Source organism: Poecilia latipinna, unplaced genomic scaffold (genome assembly GCF_001443285.1).
Source record: "Poecilia latipinna isolate Pla-1442-1.1 unplaced genomic scaffold, P_latipinna-1.0 Scaffold3265, whole genome shotgun sequence".
Lineage (NCBI taxonomy): Eukaryota > Metazoa > Chordata > Actinopteri > Cyprinodontiformes > Poeciliidae > Poecilia > Poecilia latipinna.
This window is the reverse complement of record NW_015115881.1, coordinates 24280-52246: the sequence shown is the minus strand read 5'-3', so window position 1 is coordinate 52246 and position 27967 is coordinate 24280. Positions and strand designations below refer to the sequence as shown.

At 37.9% G+C, this 27967-nt stretch overlaps 1 protein-coding gene across 1 annotated transcript; it reads left to right on the top strand.

Annotated features, from left to right (window-relative positions):
* Positions 1-4829: 4829 nt before the first annotated feature.
* On the top strand, positions 4830-26057 carry LOC106940526 (collagen alpha-1(XXI) chain-like). Its single transcript, XM_015023287.1, has 14 exons — positions 4830-5267; positions 8467-8511; positions 8595-8648; positions 10757-10810; positions 11604-11657; positions 12760-12831; positions 13798-13833; positions 14521-14565; positions 15466-15498; positions 16826-16972; positions 17933-17987; positions 21033-21227; positions 22757-22834; positions 24534-26057. The coding sequence occupies exons 1-14, from the start codon at positions 5178-5180 to the stop codon at positions 24719-24721; spliced, it is 1146 nt and encodes a 381-aa protein (XP_014878773.1). The 5' UTR covers positions 4830-5177; the 3' UTR covers positions 24722-26057.
* Positions 26058-27967: the final 1910 nt, after the last annotated feature.

Sequence of the window (27967 nt, the reverse complement as noted above, 5' to 3'; positions counted from 1 at the left end):
AAACTTCTGAACAAGTCTGAAGCCTTTTGGAGTCCCTAACAGATTCTCTTCCAGGATTGCTTTGTATTTATCTCCGTCCGTCTTCCATAAAAAAAATTTCCTGATAACATGGTCCTTCTACCACCATGTTTCATGGTAGAGATTGCTGACTACAAATGCAAGCTAGACTTTTTCAGATTTGTACTACAATTTTGTAAACATTTTTAAGTCATTCACTTCAAAATCATGCTGTTGGTCTGCCATATAAAATCATAATAATAGTGATAATAAACTTTGCTTTACATCTGTGATTAGCACGTGTGAAGCTTTGCTGTGACTTTTCCTTCCAAGATCAATTTACAGATAAACAGCCGGGGACAATTATGAATGACTAAGGGAACAATCCAGCCTGTGTTTGCAGGGCGAAGATGTTTTCTTGGAATGATGTTGTGTGATGGGGGTGAGCTGCTGTTCTTTAATGTGTGCGGGATCCAGTTGAACTGGTTGTGGAATCTGATAAGGCTTATTCCTGGCTTCCATTAAGGGGCTTTTCTGGGCACATATAGTTTGTAGGTGACCACGGGGCATAACCACAACACTATGGTGAGATAAAGCTTAGGAATCACTGAGGAGGATCTAATGGCTGTGACTTAGACATGTGGCAGGAACACTTTAGATTTTTTACCATATACAGCGCCTACAAAATATACTCAAACCTTGAATAATTTACACTTTGTATTGCTTTTGCAACATTTCCCTTCCCAAAAAAATGTCACAATTGAATAGAAGTATTTAACATAAAGTAAATACTCCTGCCCCCATGTATCTTTAACCGGATGCTTCGGGTCATTGTCTTGGTGGAAAATAAATTGTGGAGGCCAAGTTAATCTATAAAGTATTCAGTTACTGTTAAAATGTATTTGCTTAATTAGAAATGTACTAAGTGTTTTTGTTGAAATTTTAGGTAGAATTATTAATATTGCATGTAACTAATTTCATGATGTTTTACTGTGAATAAGTGTTACTAGAAGTATATTTTATAGCTTAATTGGCCACCTGGCAATTTTATGCAAATGAGGTGGGCCGTGTAGCCAAGGGAGACGGCAGATAGAAGGGAAGGCGCTGCTAAGGGAGCGACTGAGCCGCACGGTTTTTCAACCGTAGTTTGTTTGTAGAGGTTAGTGAAGGACTTTATTGCTCTTGTAAAGACTTACTCAAAAAACTGTGGAATAAATTTTTGTTTATATTTTTACATCGGAGCGCTATGGACATTTTATTTTTTCCTCTTCAAACACACGAGTGCATCGGGAATTAACCTTGTGGTAGCCCAAATATAAATGTTCTCTGAATCCGCATCTCTGCCAGATGGAAACTAACCATCCTCAAGGATTTCCCTGGATTTCTCTTAGTTCACTTTACCTTTAACTTTTACAAGCTTTCACGGATCTGGATGGTGTGCTTGTGGTGTTGTTCAGTGTCTGCCTAATATAGCATCTTGTCTAAGGACCACATAACTCCATTTTTGGTTTCATTAGGCCAAAGAATTTTTTTCTACTTAAAAGTTCTTTGGTGGGAGACATACTAAAAGACATGTCTCCCACATGTCTTTTAGCAAATTGTAGTCCAGCCTTTATCTGAGTTTTCTTCAACAATGGTTTTCTCATTGCTTCTCTCCCATAAAGATTTGACTTGTGAAGAACCTGGGCAACAGATGTAGTTTGCAGAGTCTCTCCCATCTCAGCTATTGAAGCTTGTACCTCCTACAACGTAGGACTCAGTATGACTCAGGATGTGCAGATTATTCCCTTATTTTCATGTTTTTGGGTGTATAAAATGGACAACTGTTTTTGACATCCCGGTAGGGGGAACATAGCCTTAAGTTTTCTGTTTGGCTTTTTAGTTTGAAATGAATAGAACTGATAATGACAGTTTCATCACATGAGAACAAACCAGTATTTACCCTTGAGACATAGTAAATTAGAACTCAGTGGTAACCTAACAGAATGACAATCTGGTTGCATTGAAGGAATCCAGAGGGCATGTGATCTACAAATGAATTCCAAGCCTGTTGTCCCAGAATACATTTTACAGCTTGTTTTACATGGTCATTGCTAGTACCAGTGAAATGCTGTGGTTCACTCTGCAGCTTCTGGGGTCTGACAGATTGCTGAGGGATTATTTGGATATGTTTGTTTGTGGTCTTTAGTTTTTATGTTTTTACAAGCCGCCTGCCTGTCCACTCACTTGATGCAAGAGCTCTCACCACAGGACTCACCACACAAGCTGTGCCCATGCATCAGTAAAAACTGCTGCCAGATATGAACTCATGACATAACCAACAGTGTAAAAAAAACCCAGAAAGTCCCTGAGATTTTCAGTACAGGCATGTGGTTTTGATTGATACTAAAACCAATGTCTGAATCAATATTCAGACAGTAGCTTCTGGGTTCCGGAATGAAAATGCAGCTTGCAAATGTCAGATAGTCCTTTTTCATTGCTCTTCTGCTCACCATGAACGCTGCTTGCTGCTTGCTCACCTAGTTTGTGTTAATGTTCAAGAAGGTGTACAAAAGAACATTACATAATGTTGGAAGTCTTCATACCTCTTAACCAGTTCCATATTTTGCTATTTTCCACCCACCAAACTCAAAAGGCTCCTGCATACTCAAGCGAACTGTACGAACCCTGTGAGCCATGGGTGCCCAAGTCCAGTCCTCGAGAGCTACCATCCTGCCAGTTTCAGATGCATCCCTGCTTCAACACACCTGAATCAAATGAATGGCTCCTTATCAGGCCTCTGTACAGCTGATCCTGGTCTGTTGGAGTAAGAATACTTCTAAAACTTGCAGGATGGTAGCTCTCGAGGACTGGACTTGGGCACCCCTGCTGTGAGCCATGCAGACTGCACAAGCACTTTCTGCACACATTTGGAATTTTATTGTCAAGTGTACCAATTGTCTGCATTCCTTGTGACATATTCCTTTATTTCCCACAATCCTAGTGGATACTCGCAAGTTTGGTGAGCTAGTTAGGCGTTTATAATGGCAGCCTCTACACGGCAAGGGACAGAGTGGCAGTCACATTGTGTGTTCTTGCGACTGGTTATGCTGACTAACAACTTTATCAGCCCAGTGTCACATGCAAAACAATTTGATGTGAACACTGTGCTGAGCAGTTTACACAGAGTGTGCGTACGTGGTCATAAAAATTGTTCTTTGCGCGGACTTCGACTTTGAGGCCATGTTGAGTCTGCATTGAGTATATGAGGACATCCACAGACTGAAGTACATCCAGGTATGTTGGAGTCTTAAGAGCTGAATTCAGATTACATGTGACAGACTAAGAAGAGCATAACTGTGAAATGGGAGGATATGATTCATGATTTTCATCAAATGAAATAGTGGCTAGATGAAAGCCACTGAAGATGAAATTATGACTTACTCCCCCACGTCCAGAATGTTATTTCTGGCATATGGACTTGACTGTACATCTACCCCAATATTTAATTTCATCCCTGTGAAACATTAGCTATGCCAGCATGTTTCTCTGGGGACACTTATCAGTAAGAGAAGGACAGCATGGATAGAACTAAACACCAGATAATTCTATTAAAGGTTGGAAAAGGCTCAAGACTGCAGCAGAGGTTAACCTTCAAGCAGGTTGGTGATGAGACCTGCTTGAAGGTGAGCACCTGCCTTTTTTCGTCTGGAAAAAAAGTGCCTTACTGAATTTTTGTATATGTTTATTGTATTGCCCAAGATAGCATTTCTAGACTTATAGTACTACATTTACATAGGTGTTTCACTTAACAAGGATATAAGGATTTTATAACTTTTATCTGGACATGGTTGATTAACTCGTTTTGCCAGAAAAAGTCCAACGGCACAACATGGCACCACCTCTTTTTACTGTTTGCCACTAATGCCTCTCACTAGATTTCTCAGCTACAAGGCTTGTGTTAGCTTGCCAATTGTTAGGCATAAGAAGGAAAATTAATATCCCCACCTCACCAATAAAAATAAAAACAGCATCAGTTGAATAAATCTTTGAAAATATCAGAACAGTTTACCCTAAAGTACTTTTTGTGGCGAGGAGGGAAAGGATGTTGTTAACTTCCTCTGTCAAACTTCTTAAAGTGCCACAGTAACATAAAACAAGACCACACTATGAGTAACAGCAGCACTTTCATTTATGTTATGTGCCAGTGTGGAATCAAAAAAGTTTAGGGTTTCTCTTCTGATGCCTTCAGTACTGAAAGGGAAAAAATAAGGAGGTTGGTGCATAGCAGTAAATAAGTGTCTCCTGTCTTGGTTCTACTGGAGCTGCATTCTACTTATCTGGATAAACAGATGTCAAAGAGCAACAACATGCAAAAACACATCCAGACTAATGAATTTCCAATTGGATTGATTAATCTCAGCAGCACAAAAGGAAAATAAAATCAGCAGACCATTAAAATGGTGTCTTTATGTTAGTATCTGTTAAAAATAAAAAATCAGTCAAATAGCTCATGCAATGTCATTGGTCTTTAAATCATTGCACTGGCTTTTTAAAATGTCGTTGACATCTTATAGGACTCTGGATGATCTTGGACCTAACTACATTTCAGGTCTGGAGTATGCTAGCTCCTCTTCACTCTGCATTCCCACAACCAACCAGGGGAATGTAGGATTTAACTTCTAGGCTACCTTGGCTCTGGAACAAACTACCTGAAAAGCTGAGATGTGCATAAGCTGTTGGTTCCTTTAAATAAGGAGAGACTGCTGCTTTCCCACAAATGTCAAATTTTACTTTTATTTTTTTTTTTTAAATCTTGTATGTTAGATTTTAACATTCTTCCTTTTGCTTCCTCTTTTGTTTTCAATCCTTCCATTGTTGAATGGTGTTGTGAAAATGCACCTGCCTTGCCTTGTGTGTTTGACAGTTTCCTGTTTATCTTTTATTGTTTTATCAATTCAACCTGCTGGGAAACACATATGCATAATAGCCCTTTGGGTAATTCTGGTGTATTTACATTTCTATGATTATCTCTGTGCATAATATATTCTAAATAAACAAATAAGTTTCTGCTGCAGAGAGCAGATAGATAGAGGATTGTTGCCTACCGGATGTAAGACATTGGACAATTTTAATAGGACATCAAAACAAAACAAACAAACAAAAATAGTCCAGTGAATCTAATATCATCATTGTTTTTGATGTGGAATGCACTGCCATGGTTCTTGTCTCCTCAGGGGGAGACAGGTGATGTTGGACCAGCTGGTGATGTTGGACCTAAAGGTGCCCTGGTGAGTTCACATAAATATTACGTTTGTGAGTACATGTATGGCCATGGTCTTTATCACAAGGTCCTTATCTGGTTCCAACCTCATAGAACCATTGGAGCTCAACCCCAGACAAGCCTAATCCCACAGGACACATTCCAGAGATGCTTTATACTGAAGTCGGACTTGTTTTTGGGGTACAAAATGTTAGCTGATTGGTGAACAGCGATTCAGACAAAGATATCATACAATTATATGAGAAGAAGCCCTAGAACATTAACTGTTTTAAATCCTCAAGATAAAACTCTACCCTTTGAAACTAACGTACACACCGAGACTCTAAATGTCCACATTTTAATATCTGAGTAGAAAACTCATCACAGTCACACCCCGCAACCACAACCACACTCTCAATTTATAGAAAACAGTTATGACTGCACATTCAAATACATAAACAAAGCAACAAAAAGTTCTTATTTTTCTATCTTTCGCTCATTGTCCCCTTTTGATTAGTGAAATCCAGATATTCCCTAACATGTATTTTGCAATGCTTGATCATTCTATTTTATAGGTGAAACCCACATTTACACACTGGTGGAAGCACACACTCCTCTGTACATCCATACTGCTTGCAGTGTTGTGTGCTGAGCAGACTCCCCGCTGGAACGTAAAGCCAAACTCCCCCTCCCTATTCAGACTCACAGGAATCTTCAACTCTGAATGCAGTTAGTTTTATGGTTCCATACAGTTTTACTGTACTATTTATTATCTTGTAACACAATCATCATAAAACTGTTTCCATGTTCATTCCATCGAGTTGAAGATTTACTGTTCTACTCACAGACACGCAAACCCTGTTTGTAAAAGAAGACCCATGCATAATATGTCTGTTTAAACAACAAAAAAGCTAGAGACTATATAAAAAGTATAATATTAACAATTTAAGCAAGTTCAGATTTTTTAAGCTTTCATTTTGAATTTGAGCAGTAAACATTTAAACTGGAGTTATAAATATGAAATTTGGATATAGCAATATGTTCTAGCTCAGGATTCATAGCAATATTTTTGCCATTTTTTATGTTTTATATGTTTTCATAAATAGATTAAATGTTTTTAAATCATAAACTAGGTTTTAAAATGTCGCCAACCACTGTAACTCCAACTAGTCGATTTAACTTATTTTTTAATTTTTTAAATTCCTGTCTATCTCTAAAGTGGTCCCTACTACCAATAAAGTTGTGAAAATTAATCTCTTAGTTGTTGTTGCAACTAAGATTTTATTATATCTCAAACTAAGCGTTTTAGATGTCGAACTATAGATCATCAAATGTGATCCAGACTTTAGAATAATGTGAAAGAGTCCTTTAGTTTAGAGACAAAAGGAAGCTGTCAAGCAGATGCTAATTGTGGCACTACCACAGAAGCTAACATCTAGACTAGAGTCTTCCTTGTCTGCGCACTTGGGGATGCGGCTAATTAGCGCTCTGGAAACACTAGCCTAGTAGCATAAACCTAGCTTGAAGCACTTACCTTCTGATGAAGGCTCTAAATAACAGTTTGCCTTTGCTTCTCAAAGTCTCATGCTAACAGTAGCTACACACTGCTTTGGGATACACTCAATAATGAGATATGTTCTAATGACATTACTGTGTTAAAAAAGAAAACAGAACTCCTGGAATTTGGTTACAAACTGGACTTACTGGCTGTTAAAGTTGTAACTATCGGAAAGAAAAGCTCAACTCCTCCTTGCTCTTGGTTAATTTAGTCTAATAATTTCTCTGTCTCCTGCTTGCCGTCTGCTCTCCTCAGGGTGGAAGTATGATTTGGTTTTGAGGAGCAGGTTGAGCTTCACATAGATCATGTATTCTCATCCATCCACAGACCTAATGACAGAGCTGAAAGATACGGGTTGAAAATGACTACAGTCACAATGGAGAGCTAAATGTAGATGACGAGAAGCTGAAAAATAAAATAAATCAATGAGATATGCTTTCACATCAGTCTCCAACAGTAACCATTTATTTATTTGTTTAAAGTGTTGTCAAGGGGATCTGAGAAGTTGCTAAGTATCAGGGAAAGAATTCCTATGCAGGCAATGCTAAGATTGTATTCAGCATTAGCTTGTTTAGTGCCAGTGCTAATGCTTGATTCAAATTTATTACCAAGATGTGCTCCTAAACTCTGAGGTAGTTCTTTACAATTTACCCTTTGTTGTTAGGAAAATGTAAATGACAAACCAGTTGTTAACTATGCTCCTTTTTAACCTAGGAGGAGAACAAAGATGTCTGAAATTATGTTGACAACTAGATTAAACTAATTTGAGAAAGTACATTTTATTAAATGTTCTAGATTTAACTCAAGTGTCTTTTATTTCAGTGTCTTTCTACTAAAATAAAAGGGATGTAAAATATTACATCATTGTGTAATGGTTCTTTCATCTATCTGTGTGGATCAGTAACAGTAGTAATAAGGTGGTAGTAAACATGATAATCACAAACATACTAAAATGATAGAGCACAGGTGATGTTGTTTTAACAACAGTCATTCCATAATTTATGATTGAACTCATCTTGCCATGAAAAAACCTGTTGATTCCGGACTTATCCAAACACACTGCTAAGGATCATCTTTTGCGCTCTATATTCAAGTAATGAAAATATGTTAAAGAACATGTTAAAACTTGGCACTAAAGCATGTTTTCAAAGTTTGAACCTTTAGCTCTTTGCAGGCAGGCCTTGGGGCTTTGGCTTTTGATTTGCTTTAAGATTTCTGTTTTTTCAGCACGCTCAAAATCATCACCTTTACCTATGAAAAAAAAAATGCCTGGACAAGCAAGAAAATGCAAGCTATCACCTCCTATTCATACTGCCATAAACAAATTTGTTCCAACACAACTCCAGTGTTTCAAAGATTGTTTTTCAAATTGTAAAACTCCAAGATGGAAAAAATATAATGTTACTTTTCCTGCTTTGGGTTGTCAAGATGTACTTTAAGAAGGAATCTGAAGAAATATTCTAACTCTTTCAGAATAACAGAAAATGTTAGCATGATGGAGGCTGTGGAGAAATTCTTGTTCTATAATATTTTTTCCAAGTACTGTAAAAAGCTACATGTAATGCTTTCCATCCGTAAATATAAAGCGATATTTATCAAAACCCTTCTCTAACTTGGCTTAACAGGAAGTAAATTTCATCTCAACTTTCTGTTCTTCTGCCATCCACAGGGTCCCATCGGACCTCCTGGTGAAACGGGCCCACCGGGATCTCCGGTAATGTCTGAACTGACTTTTGTAGGTGTTCTTGTTGATTTAACATCCGTAACACATTCCTATGCTTCTGAATCCATTGTTAGGGCGAACAAGGCTTAGCTGGGCTTCAGGGGCCACCTGGTCTGAAAGGAAACCTGGTTAGTACTCTTTCAAGTTTTAAAATGTTTTGTCAGGACTCAATTAGTAAGAACAGACAAATACTTCCCCCCCCCAATTTGTATGTATTAGAAATGTAACATAGCTAAAAGTGAGCATTCAAGCAGGTAGAGGAGGATGGGTTTGGTCCTCGCTATGGGAGTGACATTCTGTAAACACTTTTGGATAATCAGTCACCTTTCCGCCCTCTAAGATACTGCTCTGGCCTTATTTTTTGGAACTCCTGATGAAGAATGCCTTCAATAAATAAAAAAAATATAAAATCACCTGTGACACATTTATTGGTACTGTTGTCAATACTTGGGCCAATAGGACATTTCGTCTTCCTCTGTAACATTTCTCATGGGTGGTGAAGACAGAGAGATGAATCTCTAGTAATTGACTAGATCTAGTCCTGGATTGTTGGAACTCCTCAAAAATTCCTCTCTATTAATACCATCTTCAGTTCCATTTGAAAAAATAACAGACAGTCCAAAAGTTCCAATTTGAACGCAATTCAAATTGGAACTTGAATTGCGTTTGGCTTTTGATTTGCTTTAACATTTCTGTTTTTTCAGCATGCTCAAAATCATCACCTTTACCTATGAAAAAAAATAGAGCCACAAATAAAAGCCACATTAAAGATGTGGCTTTAATGTCAGATTAAAGCCACATCTAGATGTTTTTTTTTGTTTTTGGAATAAAATAATTCTGTTTTGCAACCCTCTTCTTAGTCCAAACATGTGGAGAGAATCTATGAGTCCAGTATAACATGTGAAACACAAGCAGCAGGAAAATTCCTGCAGTTCCTGAAGGGTCGATATAGACCTCTTTGCAGTTTTCCTGGCTATTTTTATTAGTGTTGTCTTTTCATCAAGTTTGGGCCAAAATCCAATATCAACTATGTGGCGTGTTGGGTTTTTATACTGATTATTCAATATAAGCAGTAAATGTTTTTTTTTATCTCCCCAAGCTGCCAAACATTTTTTTTATATATAAACCAATAACAATAAAAAAACAACACAGCACTATAACGCGGGTGTGAAGACTTCTGAGAGCGAATGTATGACAGTATACATGTACCGTCAGTGGGTGCCGTGGATACCCACTGTTGTTGTCCACAGTGGGTATCCAGACATCGGTCTGATTAATGCACCAGTGAATTAGTGTGGAGAGAATCTAAACTCAGTCACACACTGATTCTTGGAGAGCTCGAACCGTTTGTTTTTGTTTTTTAATGTATGCTGCCCTCTGGTGTGCAGACCAAAGCATTACAAATTACCGTGTCATAAAATGTAAGGATGTAATCTGACCCAGCATAACCTGGGGACTCAACGGATCAACAGGGAGACAATGAAGAACTTCCTGTTTTAACAAATCAGCCTGAATCAGTCAGCACACAAATGTGTCTTTCAGTAACAAGTGACTGCATTTGTCTCTCACACCCTCCTGAGAGCATGCACAGCCTGCTGGACAGCTCTGCATCAGCCACTGTAGGTTACAAACAGAGTGCCTTGTGAGAGTATTCACTTCACTTAAACCGTTTCATATTTTTGCCATGTTACAGCCACCAACTTTTGTTGTATTTTATTGGGATTTTTCATGATACATATGGTAAATAAAGAATTTGGACAAGAGTGGCAAGAAGAAAACCATCGTCAAGAGAAAAACCATTAAAAAAAACCCCACAAGCCAAGCCAAATGCATGGCACGCGTCAGATTTTTATTTGTATTCCTTCCACTTCACAATTATCTTCTCCTTTGTTTTCTCCAGCCACATGTATCCCAGTAAAATACAATGAAGTGTGTAGCTTTAATGTGACAAAATGTGGAAATGTGTAAGGCTTATAAATACATTTGCATTTAAAACCCATATAAAAACCAGTCTATTCATAAGTCTATTTATTTTATAATTGGAAGACATACAAACAATAACAAAGCCAGGCTTTTGATGCAGCTTGATACTGTTTTGCTCAATATGTCAACTGTACGTTTTTATGTTTTTCTTATTTTATTGAAATAATGTGTGACCACCACAGATGATGTGAGTTTTGTGTAGTTTTGTTGGTTGAAAACCAGCACTGTGTCTCCTTTCTGTCTGTCTTTCCAGGGAGTCCAGGGACCCCAGGGACCCCCCGGAGAAATCGGCCAAGCTGGTCCCAAGGTCAGTGTATTGAGCAGTATAAGCAGTTATATTACATAGCCATCCAACATTCACGTTCACACCCAACACTAAGGTTTTTATTGTGATCTTCATCCAACTCAGGTGGTAGCAGATTTTTGTCAACACTATCTGCGTTTCCATTGATCATATAATTGTGCAATTTGACATTTCGAAAATAAAATTGCTTAATGGAAACACAACAATTTTGAAAATTTTTTGGTCATATTGAAATTGGTTTATTTAACAAAACTGCAACTGGAAGCACTTTTTCACATCCTACGAGTCACATGACCAACAACCGGATGGCAGATGCGACCACTATGAAGTAGCAGGAGGATGATGGTGCAGCCTGTTTTTCATCCCTTATTGTGTGAATAAACTTATTCATGTTGGATTAATTATGTTTCTCATATAATGGAAACATCTGAATTGCAAAATTGTGGGGTTTTTCGACACACCACAATCCTATAGCTTTGACAAAAATATAAAACCAGTGAGTCTTCAAACTCTACCAAGAGTGATGACATTTTCTTCTTAAGAAAAGTCATGTGGCCTCTGAATGACCTGTTGTGATCATCACAGCAAGTTAAACAGTGAAGAGGATGGAATCAGTTGAGAGTATATCTGATCATAGTATTCCAATTTCCTCCAGGAAGCCTTCTGTGAAAAACCCAGTAAAATACATATATGGTGTGATACCAGTGTGCTGGTGACTGAGATGGTTAAATGCAGATTTACAGTTTGTTTCAGAGCTGGATGACGTCATCACATTTTCTCTTTTTCCTGCCCACAGGGTTCATGTGGTGAACCAGGAGTTGTCGGCCCTCCTGGTCTTCCAGGATTAAAAGTGAGTGAAGATTTGCTTGTGGGTTTTGGAAAAGTAACCTGCTCAATGTAGTTCATGTGTTTTGGCTCATTTTATCTTGTTGAAAACAAAGAATATTTCAACAAGGTGTTGACATCCAGGTAGAAAACACCCATTGGTAACATGAACAGGCATCTTTCAACAAACTCAGTTTCTTCTATTTAGCTGTAATGTCCATTGGAAACAGACATCTGATTGGATTTAATTTTACATTTTAATATTTGAAAGCATAAAAATACTTTTTGAATTAGAGTCAGTAAGTTAACATGTTGAAAACATATTCACTGCCCATATTTTTTTTAATATTATTTGAATGACAATGTTCACTACCAAAGCTAAGTGTTCATGCAGACTCCTTTTTAACAAGTGCAGCTGGAAATCTCATTTTGATCCTTCAATTATGTAAAAAAAGATCATGGAAAGAAGAGAAACATAAAACTCAGGTTAGCATCTTAAAATAGCCACATTAGAAGCAAAACCGCATTAAAATCTTATTATATTAAACAATTTAATTTAAAGGTATACTAGCAAAGATTTTGTAGCCTGACTGACAATTTCAACTCAATTGAATTTTTATCTTCAAAGAGTCCTTTTAGATGGTAGCAGCCAGTCTTACAACAAATCAGATAAGACTTCTGACTGAAGACTGTTGCTGTATGACAGTTTTATGGCTGTCATGAAATGCTAACAGTTCAATATCAGGGTAGCAGCTTCTGAGCCGTTTAGGTACTGGTCAGTACTGGTCAGTACTGGTCAGTACCTGGTCAGTACCTAAACGGCTTCTGAGCCGTTTAGGTACTGACCAGCTGCTTCCAGTTGCAAAAACAATACCTTGTTGCCATGGATATGCACCATAATTGTCCGAAAGCAAAAAAAAAAAGGAAGGAAGAGCAATAACCTTCCAGCTGCACAGCATCCAAAACCATGTAAAAAAACTTGAGACTGAAATGACTGTTTGCTAAAGAACCTAATATGAATTTAAATCACTTCATAGATGTTTTGTTCTGTATACCAATTTAATGAAAAACGTTTTTAAAAGAAATGATGTGCTTCTCCAAAGATCTATAACCTTTGACCTTTCCAGGGTTTGGCAGGGGAGCCAGGCTTTCCGGGCCAACCGGGGGTTGCAGGGCGGCCAGGCTTGAAAGGCCATAAGGTGAGAACCAATATCAGCAAGACGTACAGACAATTTGATCCACACTGAGTGAGGTCTTCAGATGACAACCGTTTTCAGAGTAAATATTTGCTCCAGAGCTTTTGGAAATGTTTAAAATGCCCATGTTGTATTCTGAAAATGTTTACAGCATAATATACTTATTGATTTTGTGCAATAATGACATGATTCGTTTTAAGTGTGTAAAAATGTCCTTCACACTTCTTTGGCAGTAGGTGTTAAGTTTTCTCTCCTGTTCGCACTGGGCATTGTTTCTGTTCAACAAGAAGACACAAGCTGCGTTTCCATTGAACATAATATTGAAATTATAAAAATAAATTTGCCTGATGGAAACATGCCAGTTTTGAAAAAACCCTAATGTTTTTCAGTAAAAGATTTTGTGCTAGGATGAGGTGGTTTTGTGGTTTGTAGTATCAAAATAGATGTTTTTTCGCATCACACAAGTCACATGGTCAACAGCTGGAGGTTAATACTAAGGTAAACGACAAATTACAAAAACAACTGTAAGTAGCTGCAGGATGATAGTTTGTTTTTATCTTTTTGGACAGTGTGCAGCTGGCTCCAGCAGAGCATCACACAGTTCACAAAAAGTTGTGTGTCGTTCCATCATGTAGGCGGGGCTTGTTGCTCCAATGTCAAATCCAATTCGAGACGCCAATGTCTCCTCTTATTGGCTGATAGATGACTGCATTATGAATATGTCTCATGTTTTCATCTGTTGATGCCATGATTTTTATCATATGAACAAGCACATTTATGTGTGATTTAAATTTAAATTATTATTTAATGGAAACACTGTAATTTTTGCACATTTGTAAGGGAAAAAAGTCTAATGGTGCCACTATTCATAGATGTAATTATCTTCAACATCAGGTTCTCATTTAGTTTACATGTTATTACTTGGCTGTATGATTTCATGGAGTCTAAAGTTCTGGGTTGTGTTTTCAGGGGGAGAGAGGAGAGAGCGGCTCCAAAGGAAACCGGGTACGGTGGAGAATCTTCACCTCTCACCACAGCTGCAAAATACAATCATCCTAAATCAAATATTTCAGAGTAAAGTAATAATAAAAATAATAATTGTTTTATCATTATTTGTTTTCCTTATGTATTTCTGTCTTCAAACCAAATTAGTTAGTTACTGTACCATGATTGAGCAACTATTTTCTTAAGAACTAACCATATACTGTAACATTAGGAACCTTCCATCAACTTGAGGTCATCATATGTGTTCTCTCTTTACTAGTTATAATTTTTTTTACACAGGATGGGCATTTTACTAAATTCTCAAAAAAAAGTCTCAGCTAGGATTAAATGAGTATCACTTTTAGAGGATCACTGTGGTCCTGTGAAAAGTGTATTTCAACCACAAGAAGTGTTTATAAGAAACACTTCTTATAAACAGCCGGCAAAACTGGCAGCTTTTGAATTCCCCTAAATAATTCCCCTTATTTAGTGTCACACTGTCACATACCTTATTTTGATCTTGATGTTGACCAATAGGGAAGAAGCTGACACTGAATCTCAGCCCACAAAGCTTCCTCTCCACACATGACCTCCCTTTGTAGCTAGGAGTAGTTATAACCCTCTATTATAGTACTGCTACCCTCTCTATATAATACATACACACAGACTGTAGCAGGAGACAGACAATCATGTTTTGTCTGTTTACAGGGGCAGCGAGGAGAAGATGGAGAACCAGGAACTCCCGGCGTACCTGTGAGTGTCTGTTCTTCCAGTAGGGGGCAGCAAAGTCTTTGCATTTTTAAATTCCGTGTGGATATGAAGCTCCTGACAGCAGCACGAGCATGATCTCACACGGAAAAACTCCAGCAGATAATAGTGATGTTTACCATTTTAAGTCACATTTTCTGTTATATTTGAAAACTGCTGAAATCACCAAACAGTCATCACAGTTTGGGGTGGGGATTATCATATCGTATGGTTATTGTGAGAAGCTTCTAATTATGGCAAGAATTTGGATTAATCATAGTAATAAATTGCAATTAATTATGTTAAAAAACTCCAAAAACTGGTTGGCTTGTTGGAATTGTTAATTTTATAGTTTTCTTTGCTGTATGATTCCATAAAGCCATATTTATGGATCAGTTAAAATATGGCTGACCTGTGATGTTTTTCAAGAGCAGCACACACATAATTCCTTATTTTAATAGTACTAACATAAAAAAATATTTAGTGTGTTGTAGTGCTACAATAGTAGAAACTGTTGTAGCTCAACTGCAGAAGCTAACATCCAATGTCTTCTTTATTTCTGCTCTGGGAGGTTCAGCCAATCAGCGTCAAGGAAAATAAATGGCGCTCTTTAGTTGGCTGCTTTGAAAATGTCAGCCAACAAGCGTTTCGGTTTCAAGTAGCATTTTAGCTTCCAAATCTGCATTTTTGTTTGATTTTCAATAAATTACTTAGTTATGTTCAACAGAAAAAACGTGAATAGGCAGTGGACCACGGTTCTTATATTTGTGTTGAAATTACCCATGATTTCCAAGCAGTGGAAATAGCAAAATACACGAAAGGCTACAACTAATTGCCCCCCTCTCTCTCTATCTCCTCTTCTACCTCCCCACCTTTCTGCCTTCCCAATTTTCTGTTTCCTGCCAGGGTGATGTGGGACCCAAAGGATGGAAAGGAGAGGTTTGTAAAGCTCTTATTTTGGAGCACAATAAGTAGCTCCATCAAGTGTCTGCAGTGGAAGAAGACCAAGAGCTAATTCCTCATGCCTGGGGGAAATCTGCCACCACTTTGGGAAACATTTACATCTAAAAAGCACTTAATGTCAAGTACCTACTGCACTGTGTGGAAACTCAAATTTATGAAGATGCAGTTTCCCACAGCAGCAATGTAGGAAATAGATTACTAAGTGCTAAATTATGTAACAAGCTTTGTAATGAAAAACTAGTAATGGACTGGAAAGCAGCATAGCCTTCTTGCAGAACTCCTCCAGCTGGTTATATGCAAATGTTACTTCTTTTAACACATCTGTATGGCAAACATACAAAAATCAAAGATGATCAGAAACAACTTTTCTTTGATTGCAGTGCCAATATTAGTGAAAGACACCGAAAGCAATCCCACTAGGTCACATAGCTCAGTGATTCTTTAAGTCAGAGGTTCCCAAACTGTGGGGCGCAGAAAATGTTTGGAAACCACTGGGGGGGCGCAGGAGAAAATGTTTGGGAACCACTGCTTTAAGTTATGCTGCCTTTGGCTCTACCTTTACTGTTAATACATGACGTCAAAATGAAACAGACTCTAAAGTTTCTGCCATGGTGGATAAAACTGGTAGTATTCTGCAAAGCTAAGGCAAAAAAAGTCAGGAAAAAATACAACTCTACTTCCCTTTCTAGTGTTCGCCAGCCTTCCTGTTTTCAGTTTCATTGCTTATGTTACACTGAAAAAGATCTTTAGATTAAACTGATGATGTGTTTGTCAAAGTTGTCTACTTATAGGTTTTATCATTGTTTTACTCATTTGTTCCCTTACTTTTTTCTTTTTCTTGATCTTTTTTCCTTTGATGATGATGTTTGGTTCAATAAATACATGTTGTTAATTGGACCAAACTTCTTGAATGAATGTAAATACAATACAAAAGCCTTAGAATGGAATAGAATAAAATAAAATAAAATAGAATAGAATAGAAATGTCATTTAGTGAGACAGTAAAACATTCTAACTTTTTTTATGTAACAACCACAAACGTCTATACATTTTATGCATTGTTTATTACAAAACAGTGTAACAGTGCATAGTTAGTGTATGAGTTTCTGTTTTTGACAAAGAAGTTGGAAAGTGGCATAAATGTATATTTATATTTCTTTTAACTGTAGGGGTATAAGTACTTTTGTAAGGCATTGTACTTGTTTGTACCGAAGGACAATAACAGCAAAGAAAATATAAAAAATTGGTTTTGCTCTCAGTTCCAACATTCATACTATTGTGACACTTTGTGCATTTTCCCTCAGAGGGGATTAAAAGGTGAAAGTGGGCCAAGAGGGCCAGAAGGGAAGAAGGGTGATACAGGCCATTTGGGTATTGTTGGTCCCCGGGGATTTCCTGGCCAAGATGGACTTCCGGGTCAGCCCGGCCAACCTGGATATCCCGGAAAACCGGTAAGTAAAAACCCTTCAGATTTTGATGCTCAGCTGGATACAACAAGCTTAATGATACTGGCACTTCTCTAATGGCTGAAAGACCTGATTGATGTTTGAAGGTCCCTATACACTTAAGTGCACTTTCTCTCAAGGCAGATGTCTACAGGACTTGTTCGCATTAAGGTCAATTTTAATGGTTACGTACAAAAACTCAAACTCAAACAATTTTGTATGTGACGCCAGCTGCGTTTCCATTACAAATGTTTGCAAAACTTTTACAGTATTCAACTAGTGTAGAAAAAACACAATTTTGCAATTGCAGTGTTCCCATTAAATCAGAAATGCAATTAAAATCACACGGGAATAAGTTTGTTCATGAAAGAATTCATTAAAAATACATTCCGCACCAACATCCTCCAACTACTACCTGCTGTCGTCGTCTTTGTAGTTTGTGCCAGTGGCAACATCCGGTTGTTGATCATGTGACTCATGATACGGAAAAAGTGATAAACCATTTCAAAACTGTAAAAAAAATCCTCATTCTAGCCCAAAACTTTTAACAGAAAAACAAGAGTTTTTTTTTTTTTTTTCAAAATTGACTGTTCCCATTAAGCAAATGTATTTTCGAAATGTCAATGGAAACACAGCTTTCTGAGTTGATAAGGTTGAGAGTCGGTGCAAACAGTCACAAATATGACTGACCGGCACAACGACTGAAAGTATTTTGAGCTTTAAGTAAAACAGTAATACTGGAAATGAGACCGAGGTCTAATGACGAGGTGAAAATGTTTTTGTGTCGCGCACAGATCATATCATGTTACTTTTCAGCCCTTTGGCCGCCTCCTAATGACCCCTCCCACAGAGAGCTGGAAAACCACAAGAACCGTGTAAAGTAGAGTAGAGCAGGCATAGCTAAAGACAAGATGTGTGTATTCCTGTTTCTCTTCTCTTGACTTATGGCATATTTGTGTGTTTCAGGGCAAATCTCCTTCAGATGAACATCTTCTTAAGATGTGTGCGGATGTTTTGCGCAGTACGTATGGTTCTAATCCTTTTTACCGCCAAATTAAAAACACAAACAATGAGTGCTTAAGCTTTAAATATAACTTTAAACACCAAGTACTGAAAAGTACAATTAGAATTTTTTTTTTATTAACATTCAAGAAAGTCCATTAAAGGTTTCCACACAGTGCTTGCAAACGTATTCAGGTGACTTTTTCAGGTTTGTTCGCATCGCAATCTGTTTTATTTAGTGGTGGAACTCCAACTGAATTTGTTACATTTACGTTCTACAAACATCTGAGAGGTGATCAGTGGAAACAGCTCCATTTTGAGCTATATTGCAAATGCTTATAGAAATCAGACATTTTTTTCATATTTTATAAATTTTCAAAAACACACACACACACACACACACACACACACACACACACACACACACACACACACACACACACAAAACTTTGGGTATTTGTAGACTTTTTGAGCAAAGAGAATAATTTGCTCAAAAAGCACATTTTTATTTTTATTCTATATAATTTAAAATAAAGCTATAACATAACAAAATGTGGAGAAAGTGAGTCACTCTTAATGCTTTCCGGATTGACATTTAAGATAAACGGAACTACAATTTGCCTGAAGGAAAATGCCAAAGGCATTAATAAAGTATCTATCTATCTATCTATCTATCTATCTATCTATCTATCTATCTATCTATCTATCTATCTATCTATCTATCTATCTATCTATCTATCTATCTATCATACATTTTAGTTTCTAAATGCGCTTTAGAAGTCATTCACCAGTTTCCTTCTATTCTAATGCAATGCAGCACATTAGCTTGATAAATTATCCTGCTAATTGTAGCATTGGGAAATGAGTCATAAACTCATCATTCTCATTCAGAGAATAGAGCACAACTCTCTTCTCTCTTTGGGCCCAGACTGGCGGCGCTGCTCCTCCTGTTGATCATTTTTTACACCAACAGCTTCAAATTGCTAATAATACTCTGCTAACTGCCCTCTGACTGTAAACCAAGTACCACCATGTATTTATTATCTTTCATGCAAAATCTTTAACTTACTCAGCTAATGTCCTGCTTTAAGAGATTAGAATCAACTGCTAATTGATTCTAGTCTCCTAGAATCTCCTAAAGCAGCATCAACTGCTTTAAGAGAAGTTTTTGCAGAAACGTCTTCTGCAGAGACTGACTGAAAAATCTGCAAGGAAAGGGCTGCACTTTCAGTGGAATCGGGATTGGTAGAGTTGGTCAAGTTTTGTCTATGAAATGCCCTGCATTCTCAGCTTCTGCCCTTCAGCAGCATGCAGAACAGCAATTGACTGTCCATATCCACAGTCCATTGCTTTTTTAAAGTTTCCCTGTCAGGAAACCATTAAAGAGGAACAATCTGGTCAAATGAGACCTTGGTTTATTAAATGCTTTGTAAAACAAAAAACCAGAGTAAACACACTACCCCCACTATAAATACTATACGTTATACTTTTGTCATACTTTCATCATACTTTTCTTCCAGCCCCAGAGTAGATTGGAACATAGATGGAAGGAAATACAGAGCACAGGAAAACCTGTGACAATTTGCAAAATCCTTGAGGCCGGGATGAAAGTTCATGCAGGACAATAACTCGAAACATACAGCCAGAGTTATAATGGACCAGTGAAAGCATGTTCAGTTCAATTCAAAAATACTTTTATCCCAAAGGAAAAATCAAATATTGTTGAAACTCATATCATCAAAGTTTCTTCAAAGAGTGGTGGATGGTGATGCTGTAGGGAGAACAGAGCTCTGGTAGCAGTCAGCTTTGCAGTAAATCTGAAGAAGCCTCTGACTGAAGAAGATATTCTACTGCAACATCATCAGATGTTGGGAAGCTCTGCTAATCCAGCTCTTTTGCTTTTGACGCTCCTCTTCAAATCCCTTTCTGGCTCTACGATTAGAGAGATGCTGGAGTAGGGGACGTGATCTTCAGCCCTTACGGTCAATGGGAGAGACAGTTTGACTTCCTCCTCCTCTCTCTGCTCTTTGGTTCTGCTCTCCCTCCATGAAGCCTCCTTTCCAACTCCTATTGGGTTGTAGCTCAGGTATTAATTTAATTTTAAACTGATATCTGATTAATACCTGAGGGTGAAAAGCTCACGGAGGCCAAATGACTCTTAAGACCGTGGAAGGGTTGAAGGATGTTTGAAGTCGAGAAAGACTGAAAAACATTAAATCTTGACTGATTAAATCCAGCATTTTTCAAGAGCTTCTAAATCTCTCAGGAGCCTGAAAAAAAAATTGTAGGTACGGTTACACATCATAACTTTCTAAAAATATAAAAGTAAGAGCAAACCTCCTTCTAGCTTCACAGTATGTAATAATGCAATGCCCCAATCACAATTAGAAAACAAATTTGAAACAAAAGTCGAAAATATTCTCATGAGTTTTCGTTCATGCTCATGAATAAGAAGGTCCAGTCAAAGACCAAACCTTAATCCGACTGAACATTTAAGGCCAAAACTTGTAAACTGCTGTTCAGAAACGCTCTCCATCTGATCCGACTGATTTTAAACTGTTTTGAACAGAAAAGGCAAAAACTTCAGTGTGTAGAGGTGTAAAATGAAATCTGTCATTTTAAGGTACTTTTCTTGAACTGCTTCTTTTGAACCAAGAGATGGCACCTCGAAGGACGGACAGATATACCTGAAGCAAAAGGTGTTTCTGTAAAGTATTGGCTAAAAGATGGATGAACGCGTAAGCAACAGATCTGTGATATACAGTCTGTGGTTGTGATGTGACAAAATGTGAAGGTTTAAGATGCAGTAAAACAATTAGAAGGCACCATATGTACAATAAGACCTTTCTACAAAGATAGCCAACATCAAAATGGCTGCTATTAATAAGAAAGGTGTAAGACAAACAACAACCACCTTTCCTTAAACTAGGAAACTAGTAGCAATGAGTTTAATGATTTCAGTGGCTGTTGGATTCCAAATTAACACAAAACATTTTCTTATTAGTTCATTGATCAAACTCTCATATTTAAAAATGGATCATTTATGTTGTGACTGTACCTGCAGACCAGCTCCCAGCACTCCTCCAGAGCCTCGCCCTCCAAGCAACATGTGAGAGCTGCAACACTGTGAAGGGACCCCCGGGTGAGCCCGGAGCACCAGGACCCAAAGGGTCCATGGGAGCTGCAGGCTACCCCGGAAGAAGTGGTGCTCCAGGTTACCCAGGACCACCTGGAATGCAGGGTCCGGCAGGCATCAAAGGTTTGACCTGACACGTTTTGAATTAGGAGGAAAACCAGCCAACACGTATGGACAGATTTGTCTCATCTGTTTCCTTTCCTTATTTCATGGAGGTGAAAAACAATGAGAATCTTCACAAGGTTTCCTCTTTTCAAGTCCATTTGTTATGAATACAGGCCTCAACATATTTTACTACTGATTCCAGAAATAATAAGATGTCTTTAAAATGGTGACTATGCAGTCACCATTTTGTGCTGACAAAATAATGGCCAATCAAACCAGAACAAAATCAGATTTATATACATCTTAAGTTGCAGATTATGTTGAAACTTCCCACCACCATCACTGGGAAAACATGCAGTTTAAAACTCAATGACACATCCTTCACTGCACTTTATTACTTTTGCATCCTGAAGCAACTCCTCCCACTCATCCGCTCCATGTTCTGTTTTGCAAAAATGTGCTACATGCAGCTGGTAAGGGACCAGCCGTTTGTGTAGATATGCATTCACTTTTGTGGAAAGAAATGTGAATTTTAAGAGAGAATGTACTGATAAGATTTATGCTTTGAATGCAGATAAAATATTATCAAGGAATCAGTTGTGATGACTGAACCTATTTGGTTATAGCAGGTTAGAACTTGGGCAGGTTGCCACTTTGACACATGAAGCTACAGAACTACACATATATTCTCATAAACACATCAAATCCCTGCCCTAGACTGGTATGACTCGGCTAATTCCCGTCAAGGTTCCAGGGTCTGACATCACCCAACGGTTTCCTGAAACTGATCAGATCATGTGGAATTCTTGGAAGTTTCAGTTTTGCTTCGGAGGAGACTGGGAAGAACACCACAGCGTCCAGTATGCTGGCAGTATGTCGATGATCCGCCTCCTTATGGAGTTCTTTCAGGCTCAAAATGCACGGTGAAGTTTTTCACTTGATCAAACAACAGCAACCCAGGGGTCTACGCCAAGACCCTAAAAAGGTCAACCTTGATATAGTTGATGTTTAATTTGAATCCAGTGAGGACAGAGAACAGGGGGGCATTTAGAGGTTCTTTGGATTTGAACAAGTCTGTGGTTAAGGTGAAGCTCCGGTCCATTACCAGTGAGATCCGGTGCAATCAAATGAATGCTGAAGAAAAAAAAAAGATGAAATGTGTTTGAAAGAATAATCATCAATAAAGTTGCTGCAAATGACTTTGTGTGCGCACTAATGAATGCATCTATCCCACTTGATTTCTTCAAAAGCATTATCCATTTGGCTGGCCTGTGGCCAAAATGGCCCTGCCCAAGAAATGTAGCTTTAATGGGTGGACTGGATGTAAAGTAAATTTTAAACAACCGAGATGAAAATGGAAATATCCGAAACAAATCCCGATTGAGAGAATTCATTCCGTTATGTATTATTGTCACTAAAATGGTTGTAAACGGGCAAATAGAAAGCCCAGAGGGCTGGGAGCGTTTTGGTACATTTACCTGTTAGTGTAGCATGAAATGAAAGGGTTTTTCTTTTTTTTTTGTTAAAGAAAATGTTTATGTTCTCAGGGGACATCGGAGAGAGAGGGCCCAAAGGCAGCAAAGGAGAAGGTTACAAAGGACCTCCAGGACCTCCTGGACAGCCAGGTATGCTATCATCCTAACCAAAGTCATTTTTCTGAGATTTTAGGAATATGCTTGAGTAACTTCTGTAATTTGGACATAGAGGTTACCGTGTCCGCTGCTGGTTTAATGAATGTAAATGTTCAGGACATGATTACAAAAGCAACATATGTTTCTCTGGCAGCTGGGTTGCATTATTAAGGTGTGCATTAAAATACATTGAAGTTCACAAATCAGTCTCATAGTTTCAAACCATTCTAAATAAATTATTGAGCTTTCCATAGAGCTTTATCACATACAAAGAAACTCAATGAGATTCATGTAGATTTCTCAAGATTAAGATTTTCTTTAGAATCATTAGAAACTTTTACGCTTCAATTAAGAATGAGCCCAAAAAATATATAGTAACCAATCAGAAGTAACGTTTACTATTACTTGACCTACGATTTACTTACAAGTGATGAATTAATGATAAAGAAAGGGAAAACATGAATCAACAGCAAACCAAAGATTCTACTCCACAACTACAGATTTAGCCCTACTGCAGTCTTAGCGTGACGCTCAGGAGGAGCCAGGCAGATGTCATGGTCAGACAGGGGGAGCGGGGGCGTTGTCCCATCAGACCACCAGTTCCCAAAACTCGAGCCAGTACCACCTGCTGGAACAAAAGAGAGAGTAAAATGCTCATGGGGTCCAAATGACTCTTAAGAGGCTTGAAGGATGCTTGAAGTTGAGAACGACTGAAAAACATTAAATCTTGACTGTTTAAATACAGCATTTGTCATGAGATTCTAAATCTCCCAGGAGCCTGAAAAAAAGGAATTTATAACCATATTTTGACTCTGGTCTTTGGATTATTCTCAGATGGATAAGAAAACAAGAGGGTGAATTTTAATCTGAACCATCTGGTATCATCAACTTTCAGCACCAAACGGCCTCTAAAGGGACGATTTTTCTGAAATCAGGGGGTTTGTCTTACCCACAGAACTGAAATGAAATGTCAGTATAAACAACTTATTTCAGGTCAAAGGTCACTCTCACCCTGGCTAACTATGCATTCAGAACAGCTCTGAGTACAAATGGAAAACAACCTTAAAGGTAGTAAATAAAGACACATTCTAAAAGGAGGATAGTGAACAAAGCAACAACAAAAACATATTGCAGCCGAATATTAAACAGGACAAAGCCCTGCTGATTCATGCTCTGGGTCCTTCTCACTAAATCTGGACTTAGCTCAGGAGCTCAAGCTTCTGGGGAAGGAAACATCAAGAGGGCCTGATCAACCAATCCGAGGAGGAATTTGGGTAGCCTAGGAAATCTATGATAAAAATTATTCTGTTATTTTTTCCATGACACCTTCTTAACAATTTGAGTGACATTTTCAGCAAGATATTTCAGTAGATGTAATACTGCAGTGTGGTTATTTTAGATGGCTATTTTTCTAAAAAGTCCTCATTAGATTGAATAAAGTTGACCATCATTTGACAATACTTCAAATTTAAATTAAGAAAATAAAGTTATTTATACATCCTTAGCAAAGTATTCAATTTATCTTGTTTTATGAAGAAATTTTCACATACAAGGACCTCCGAACAAAAACGTATATAATCCATCTTCTTTTCAATTCTAAAAGATGTATCAACTTCACTGCCAAGTAAGATGTCGAGTACTTCCTGAAAAGTCTTACCGCAATTTTTTTTTTCATCTCTTCTTATTTCTGTAGGAATGCAGGGTCCTCGAGGCTTTGATGGTATTGGCTATCCAGGCAGTCAAGGAATTCAAGGAAAACCTGGACTACAAGGAGATCCCGGTAAACAGGGCATCCCAGGTCTTCCAGGAGTTTGCGATGTGTCCATGTGTTATCGGACCTACAACCACAGGCAACATTACAACAAAGGGCCGGATGTCTGAAAAACTGGATTTAGCTCTCCGTCCAGATGTTTGGAGGAAGTCATTCACTGTATCACTGCTGACTCCCTCAAAAGAGACTGTGTGGGAATCATTGCACTGGAGGCAGTCGGAACCTCATTACGTTGGAAATGCAGTCTAAGACCATGAGGTTCACCATGAAACGCAGCCAGTAGTCCAGAAGCCAAGGCTCTTCCAAATACCATCCCAGATGATTCCCAATTCCTGAACTGAAAAGTAGGGGATGTTTTTAATTCATCGACGGAGAGACTGATATTTTGGTCAATAAAAATATCTACCTCTACTTTTCTCTGACAATTGTTTGTCAAAATCCTCGACAGAAACATTTTGAGTCCCTCCAGTTTTTTGCAATTCCACAACTGCGGAAATTTACTCAAAATCAACAGATTCCCACATTTTTTCCCCACATTCCCACCCTAATGCATAATTGTGAGATTATTATAAATGTTCCAGATTCTAACACCCGCCTGCAGGTGGCAGTATTTCCTACTTTTACTACACTGCCTCCTCAGCCTTACTTGATGCCAAGTTATAATCCATAATCAATAAGGGGAGTAACAAAAATCAAGTTATTTAAGTTCTTTAAAGATTAAATAAGTATTTGTTCAATTTGCCTGCTTTTTTTTTATTTTTTATTTCTAATATTTTTCTCATAGATGTAGATTTTGGAAGTGGCTTCATGAGGGTTTCGCAAAATTCCTTACAAATAGGATCCCCTCAAAGTCAGTGATTTTGAATAAAAATAAATAAAAAATTCACAAAAACAGTCGTGAAATCTTGGAGGGACTGTAACCTGCTTTGTGTTTTGTTGTTTCTCTCAATATCTGATTCAGAATCATTTGGAAATGTTGTCATGGAAACCATTCAGTATTTATGACTTAGCATTTTATCTGTCTTTTCACTTTCATTGCAGCAATCACACCCTGGTGTATTAGACGCTTGGTGTTGATAACCTGAATGGAATATGCTGTTATTTTTGATGAGGCAAAACATTATGACCACCTGCCCAATAGAATCTTGTCTCCCCTTTTGGTGCCAACCCAGCCCTGAGCTGTCTTGGTAAGGACTCCACCAGAACCCTGCAGATGTGCAGATGTGCTGTGGCATCTGGTGGCACTGTGTCTGTAGTTTGACCAGTTTGACCAAGTGGGAGGTGGGGCCTGTAGGAATCAGGCTTGTTTTTCCAATTCATTCCTCACATGCTGGGCTGGGTAGAGATCAGAGGGATTTGGAGACCAAGTCAACACAATCAAATCCTTCCTGAAGAATTTTGGCTCTGTGCAAGGGTGCTTCCTATGCATATGTACTTCTATAAGCACGTATCCTGACATTTTCTGTCTGTTATTTGAACTATAACAGCTCATCTGATGGTCATATCACCCGTTCGCTGCTGTTCTTTTGCTTTTGACAGATACCGACTGCTTTTGAAGATGCTATATCAAACTTATTGAGTCCTATTTTCTCTGTCTTTAGCATCTCAGTGGTTCACTTGCAAACAAATGCTAAAATAAAGCGACAGTGTTATTTGTTTCATGTATCCATGGTTACAGAGTTGTGCCTGATTAATTAATGTTAATCGGAGGGCATTTCACTTGAAAAATTTAGACCTGTGGCAACCTAACGCAAGCCGCCAATTCTCAGCTAATGTTATTAAAGATGTTATGAACAGTCATGTGTAACTTTGCAGCAACAATCTAAATGGACTTTAATTGCCTTTGCATCATCCATTCATAGTTAAAAGTATTATGTGGTTAGAAGTATTTATGTTCAGCTTTATCCTGGTCCATAATTATTATTCAATCTACTAATGCTGTGTTTTACATTGCTAGACATTAATAGAGGAGTTTTGTTTCTGATGCATGCATTTGTGTAAATAAACAAGCAGAGGACCAAACCATGTGGTGTTAGTGTTTGTACGACCAGCGAATAAGACGGCTGCAAACAAGATAAAGGGGAAGTGTTTGACAACAGAAGGTTTATTTGGATGAGTGCAGTTGAAGCTTTCAAGACCAAGAACATCATACCAACCAGCATACCAACCAAGATGTAGCAACTGAGTAAAAGTATTCATACTCATGATCAATTCTTATTAGGCTACAAGGGAAAGTTGCTCAGTCAAAGGTTTGCTCAAGTTAAAGTACTGAAGTGCTTATTTCTGAAAATACTCAAGTATTCAAAAGAAAGAAAATGATATTTTCTAATAGTGCATTACTGTATTGTTTTCTGAGTGCTTTTACAGAACCATGGACCTTTTTGAAACCATGTGACGATTTGTTGACATAAAGAGTCACCCCCAAAAAAGAAAGAAAAAGAAACAACAGAAACAGTTCTCCCCACAAACAACAACACCGGTCTCAATCAGGCTGTGTCCAGATGTGCAGCCTGATTGAAGCCGATCCACACAGACTTTGTGCAGCCAAAAGTGCATCTACAAAATACTGCAATCATTTTATGGCAATTATGACGTTACTATATGTAACGCTGCATTTTCACAACACTTTCAGTGGTGTGAAAAACCAAAAAAGTTTCAACAAATATGTAAAAAAACTGTTTTTTTTTTTAATAAAAGTTACATCTGCAGCTTTACGTATGTACTAGAATAAACATACAACAGCTGGAAATGTAACAGAGATTTATGGCCTAAATCCAGAAAGTATCCGCAGCCCTTCACTTTTTTTCACATTTTGCTATGTTGCATCCTTTTATTTCCAAATTGTTTTGAACTAATCTCCCTCCTCAAAATTCTACATGTGAATACTAAATTTTGACAATGTGGAAATAGGAGTCTTTTGCAATGACAACAAGGCGGATATTCTGGAGTGGCACAGTCAAAGCCCAGACCTCAACCTGATGCCTGACAGCCGATCCCCACTCAGCCTGACGGACATGGAACAGCTTAGCCAGGAAGAATGAAGGAAAACTTTGTCCAGATGTGCAGCCTGATTGAGGGCGATCCACACAGACTGTGCAGCCAAAAGTGCATCTACAAAATGCTGCAAACATTTTATGTTTGCAGCAAATATTTTTATTTCTTGGTCATTGTTTTAGAAATTGGTTTTCTGTTTGACATTTAAGGTTTTTGTGTATGTTTTACTTGTCAGAAAAGCTCAATTTTGTTGATCTTGACTGATTTGTGAAAGCAATAAAAAGGGTAAAACATCCGAGGGGGTGAATACGTTTCATAGGCACTCCAACCTAAAAGTGGAAATACAAATGTTCTGCTTTAAT